We start from the raw sequence: 6,143 nt of genomic DNA, 5'->3' as shown, positions 1-6,143 counted from the left end.
TACACGCAAAAGTATTCAACACCACTAATCATGATGGAAAAATAAATCAAAACCACAAGGAGATATTAACTCACACCTGTTAAAATTACCATTATCAAAAAGAGGAGAGATAGAGCATTGGCAAGGATGTGAAGAAAGGGGCATCTTTGCACACCGTTGGTAAAAATGTGCCTTGTTATATAGCCATTATGGAAAACAGCATGAGGGTCCTCTAAAAAATTAAAAATAGAACTATCATATTGTCCAGCAACCCCACTTCTTGGTATATATCTAAAAGAAATGAAACCAGCATCTCAGAGATATTTGCACATCCACGTTCAATTGCAGCATCATTCACGATACCAAAGATATGGAACAACCTGTCTGTCGGTGGATGAATGGATAAAGAAAAAGCGGTATATACCCACATTGGAATAGTCAGTCATAAAAAAGAAAGAAATCCTGTCATCTGTGACAACATGGATGAAACTGGAGGACATTATGCTCAGTAAAAGAAGCCAGACACTGTAAGGCATGTATTTTTTTTTTTAATTTCAATTGTATGTGGAATCTAAAAATGTCATATCCACGGAACCTGAGAGTAGAATGGTGGTGGCCACCAGACGGGGATGGGGGAATCAGGGAGATGTTGGAACTTAAGTGTTCTCACAACACACACATACACACAAAATGGTAAATATGGGATGGGAAAGATGTGTTAATTAACTCAACTGTGGCAATCATTTCACACTATATATTAAATCATCACATTGTACACCTACAAAAATCACATTTTATAAACTAAAATTATACAATTTTATTTGCCAATCATACATAATAAGATTATAAAATAGTATGAAAAGAAGAAATTCATACCTATGGAATGTATGATATAAAGGCACCCACCTGTATGTCCATGTCAAAGTCAATTTCACGAAGTACATTCACAATGATCAGGCAATTGTGCAGATACTGTTCAGAACTTTTTGGTTGTGTATACATATTTACAAAATGTGACTCAATCTGGAAAAGACAACAATCAAATCTTTTAGTAACTGAATAAAAATTACTGCCTTTTAACTCTTCCCTTTAGTTTAACAAAGAATCATTTATTTTTAAAAAATTTTTTAAAGTTTTTAAAGTTTTTTCAGAGAGAAAGAGAGATGGAGTGCAAGAGGGGGAGGAGCAGAGAGAGAGGGAAACACAGAATTTGAAACAGGTTCCAGGCTCTGAGCTGTCAGCACAGAGCCCGATGCGGGGCTTAAACCAATTAACTCGGGTATCATGACCTGAGCTGAAGTCAGAAGCTTAAGTGAGTGAGCCACTAGGGGCCCCTAGCAAGAATCATTTAAATATTAACATCTGGCAGTGGAGGATTATTGCAATCAAAATAAGAGAATAAAGAAAAATAGAATGCTACCCATTCAGATTCAGGTGTGGCTTTTTAAATCTTTAAAAAATATTTAAAAGAATCAGTTTACAGAAAATACTTTGAATTTTAATTACTAAGTTCTTTCAAATAATAAATACCATTCTGCATACAAATGACTCTTACCAAAAATGGACAATAGGCTCCCAATTGTGTTGCAAAAACNATATAATAAAGAATATTTTTAAAATTGAAAGACATTATAGAAAGAAAAATGCTTTCAAAATCATTCACACTGTGGAGATATTTATTGGACAGTTCAAACATGAAGGAAAAGAGAAATGTGCCTCACTTTATTTCCCTGGTTTTTAAGGAATCACTGGTCCTTGAGAGATTTTCTTCCAAAGTGACACATAAAATAATAAGGAAATAATCTGGAATTTTCTATTCTTTCAAAAGGAAAATGGATTGATGAATAAAGAAAAATGGGAAAGTGAGAAAAAGCACAAGTGATATCTTATGGAAATTTTAGCAACAGTAAAAAAAAATTGCCTTTGCTAAGAAAAGAAAAAGAATATTATTTTGCAAATAAAAGCAAAATATAAACCTCAGAAGCTTAATACATGAAATATATCTATGAGGTTTTATAAGCAACTGTAAACTTGTCCCTTCATTTTTATTTTGTTAACTGTTTGGGTTTTTTTTTTTTCTTTTTCTTATTTTTTAGCTACAGAAAGAGAACTAGCAGGGGAGAGGGAGAGATGGAGAGAGAATCTTAAGCTGGCTCCACACTCAGCATGGAGCCCAACATGGGGCTCAATCTCATTATCCTGGGATCATAACCTGAGCCAAAATCAAGAGTCAGACGCTCAACTGACTGTGCCACTCAGGCACCCCTGGTCCCATTATTTCCATTTGAACAACTCTCAAGAATATATTACTACATGGCAATGGAAGAAAAACAGAGTATTTCAAAATTACTCATTCTTTTGAGTACCCTAGCGTTCAAATGCTTGACCAATGATCATCATCATGGGCAAGGTGACTCAGAAGGCAGGAGGTTTCCTGTAATTCTAAAGTTTTGGTGCCAGTTTCCCTAACTGTTGCAGAAATTGATCCACATATAGGTATTATGTGGAAAAGGTTGGAGATTTATGGCTTAAAGAAACCAGGATTTATTTATAAAAGTTAATACAAGATGGAGGAGTAATAAAAGAAATGGTCAGTTATAGAGATGACTGCTACACTGAGATTAAAACCACAGTGAAAATAACTGGATATTTAGCAAATATCTTAAAAGACTGTCTTACATCAGGGAGGAAGAGAGGGTGACATAAACAACAGAAAGTTTTGCTATGTTGAATGAGACATTGCCTTTTTTCTAAAAAGTTTCCAAAAGGTACTGGACAAACTAGATATTAAAACAAAGAATGTAATAAGAGACAAAGAAGGATACTATATAAGAATAAAGGAAACAATAAAAAATGTAACAACTGCAAATATTTATGTACCCAATACAAAAGCACCCAAATACATAAAACAGTTTAATAATACACATAAAGTAACAGATCAATAATATGATAATAGTAGGGGACTTTAATTCCCCACTTGCACCAATGGACACATCATTGTGTTACATAGGTTACAAGGGTAGCTCAATATTTGCAAATCAACCAACGTGATACATCACATCAATAAGATGAAGAATAAGAACCATGTGATCATTTCAATCGATGAAGAAAAAGAATCTGACAAAGTACAACATCCATTCACAACAAAACCCTCAGCAAAACAGGTTTAGAGGAAACACCTCAACAGAATAAAGGCCATCCTTGAGAAACACACAACTTACATCATCCTTAAAAGGGAAACACTGAAAACTTTTCCTCTATGGGTTAGAACAGGACAGCAATATCCGTTCTCACTACTTCTTCTTTTAAACAAATATTTATTTATTTATTTTGGGGGGAAGCACACAAGTAGAGGAGGGGCAGAAAGAGAAAGAGGGAGAGAGAATTCCAAGTAGGCTCCGCACTGTCAGTACAGAGCCCAACACAGGGCTGGGTCTGAAGAATCATGAGATCAGGATCTGAGATGAAATGAAGAGTTGGATGCTTAACAAAATGAGCCACCTAGGTGCCTCACTCTAACTACTTCTGTTCAACACAGCACTGAAAGTCCGAGTCACAGCAATCAGACAACAAAAAGAAATAAAAAGCATCCGAGTCAGTAAGGAAGATGTTAAACTTTCACTACGTGTAGATGACATGATACTATAACAAAAAAACCCAAAAGACTCCACCAAAAAACAGCTAAAATTGATAAATGTAATTCAGTTAATTTGCAGGACACAAAATCAATCTACAAGAAATGTTGTATTTCTATATACCAATAATGAAGCAGCAGAAAGAAAAATTAAGAAAGCAGCCTTATTTACAAATGCACAAAAACTGATTAAGATACCTAGGAATAAGCCTATCTGAAGAAGTGAAAGGCCTATACTCAGAAAACTATAAAATAGTGATGAAAGAAATTGAAGATGACACTAGGAAATGGAAAGACATACCATGCACAAGAACTGGAAGTACAAATATTATTAAAATGTCTATACTACCCAAGGTAATCTACACATTTAATGCAATCCTAATGAAAATACCAACAGNTTTTATAACAATAAAAATTTTGTGTATGGAACCACAAAAGACCCCAAATAGCCAAAGAAACCTTGAAAAAGAAGAGCAAAGCTAGAGGCATCACAATTCCGGAATTTGAGTTATATTACAAAGCTGTAGTGATCAAAACACTACGGTACTGGCACAGAAATAGACACATAGATCAACAGACCAAAACAGGAGAACGAGAAATAAAAAACCTACAACTGTTTGGTCAAGTAATCTTTGACCAAGCAGGAAAGAATATCTAATGAGAAAAAAATAGTCTCTTCAACAAATGGTGTTGGGAAAAGTGGACAGCAACATGCAAAAGAAAGAAACTGTACCATTTTCTTACAACATAGACAAAAATAAATTCAAAATGGATGAAATTCTTAAATGAGAGACCTGAAACCATGAAAATCCTAGAAGAGAAAACAGGGAGTAACCTCTTTGACATTGGCTGTAACAACTTTTTTCTAGATATGTCTCCTGAGGCAAGAGAAGCCAAAGCAAAAATAAACTTGGGACTACATCAAAAGAAAAAAGCTTCTGCACAGCAAAGGAAAGAAGTAACAAAACTAAAAGGCATCCTACAGAATGGGAAAAGAAATTTGTAAATGAGATAACTGATAAAGGATTAGTATCTAAAATATATAAAGAACATATAAAACACCCCAAAAATAATTTAATTAAAAATGCACAGAAGGCATAATAGATATTTCTCCAAAGAAGACATACAGATGGGCAAGAGACAAATGAAAAGATGTTCATCATCACTTGCCATGAGGGAAATATAAATCAAGAGTACAATACCACCTTACACCCATTAGAATGGCTAAAATCAAACAACCCAAGAAACAGTAGGTGTTGGTGATCACGTGGAAAAAAAGGAACACTTGTGCACTCTTGGTGGGAATGTAGACTCGTGCGGTAACTGTGGAAAACAATATGGAGGTCCGTCAAAAAGTTAAAAATAGAACCACCCTATGATCCACGAATGGCACTACTGTATCTTTACCCAAAGAATACAAAAACAATAATTTAGAGGTATACATGCACCCCTACATTTATAGCAGCTTTTGTTGCAATAGCCAAGATATGGAAGCAGCCCAAGTGTCAATCATTTGAGGAATATATAAAGAAGACGTGATATATGGAACATAACTCAACCATAAAGGCTTGAAATCTTGCCATTTGTAACAACGTGGATGGAGCTCGTGAGGATTATGCTGAGCAAAATTGGTGTGGGAGGATTGGTTGCCGTATTATTTCATTCATTTGTAGAATGTGAGCAACAAAACAAATGAGCAAAGAGAAAAGAGAAAGAAAGACAAACCAAGAGACAGACTCTTCATTATAGAGGACAAATTGGTGGCTGCCAGGGAAGTAGGGGTGGGGATGGGGAGGGAGGTTGAACAGGTGATGGGGACTGAGGAGTACACTTGTCTTGATGAGTACCAGATGATATACTTAGTTGTTGAATCACTATGTTGTACATATGAAACTAGTATAACACTGTATGTTAACTAACTGGAATTAAACTAAAAATAAAAGGGGGCGCCTGGGTGGCTTAGTCGGTTAAGCGTCTGACTTTCGCTTAGGTCATGATCTCGAGGTTTGTGGGTTCGAGCCTCGCGTCGGGCTCTGTGCTGACTGCCAGCTCAGAGCCTGGAGCCTGTTTCAGTCTGTGACACCCTCTCTCTCTCTCACCCTCCCCTGCTCACGCTGTCTCTCTCTCTCTCTCTCCTAGAAATAAAAAAAAATATATTAAAAATAAATAAATAAATAAACTAAAAAAAAAACTTAAAAAAAAGCAACAAAGAAAAAAGTATCTAAAATGGCTTAAATTCTTAAAGGTCTAAGATGATGTATTCCCTGAAATCAAGGGGAAACATTGGCAGTCTACACAAATCCCCTCAAAGTCCTTGACTCTCACTTTCTGTGAAGAAGAAACTGTGGTGAGATATGTTCATGATATGTATATTAATTTCACAAACCAAGACTGCTTTACATCTAGAACTGGGAGACAAATTTCCCTGGAGAAACAGATGTCCTAGATACTTCACAAAAACAGTGACTGGTATGTTTTCATTGGAGATGCTACAACATTGAACAATTGATCAATTAGAGCTCTATAGCAC

At 35.5% G+C, this 6,143-nt stretch overlaps 1 protein-coding gene across 1 annotated transcript in view; it reads right to left on the bottom strand.

The window, feature by feature from the left end:
* CFAP47 (cilia and flagella associated protein 47) overlaps window positions 1-6,143 on the bottom strand; it is a 492,482-nt gene that overhangs the window by 281,043 nt on the left and 205,296 nt on the right. The window contains 2 exon segments of the mRNA XM_077760783.1: window positions 886-1,002; window positions 1,535-1,572. Of these exon segments, the coding sequence (XP_077616909.1) occupies window positions 886-1,002; window positions 1,535-1,572 (155 nt within the window).

The sequence above is a fragment of the Crocuta crocuta genome, unplaced genomic scaffold, assembly GCF_008692635.1.
Source record: "Crocuta crocuta isolate KB4526 unplaced genomic scaffold, BGI_CrCroc_1.0 scaffold696, whole genome shotgun sequence".
NCBI lineage: Eukaryota > Metazoa > Chordata > Mammalia > Carnivora > Hyaenidae > Crocuta > Crocuta crocuta.
This window is presented reverse-complemented; position numbering and strand designations above follow the sequence as displayed.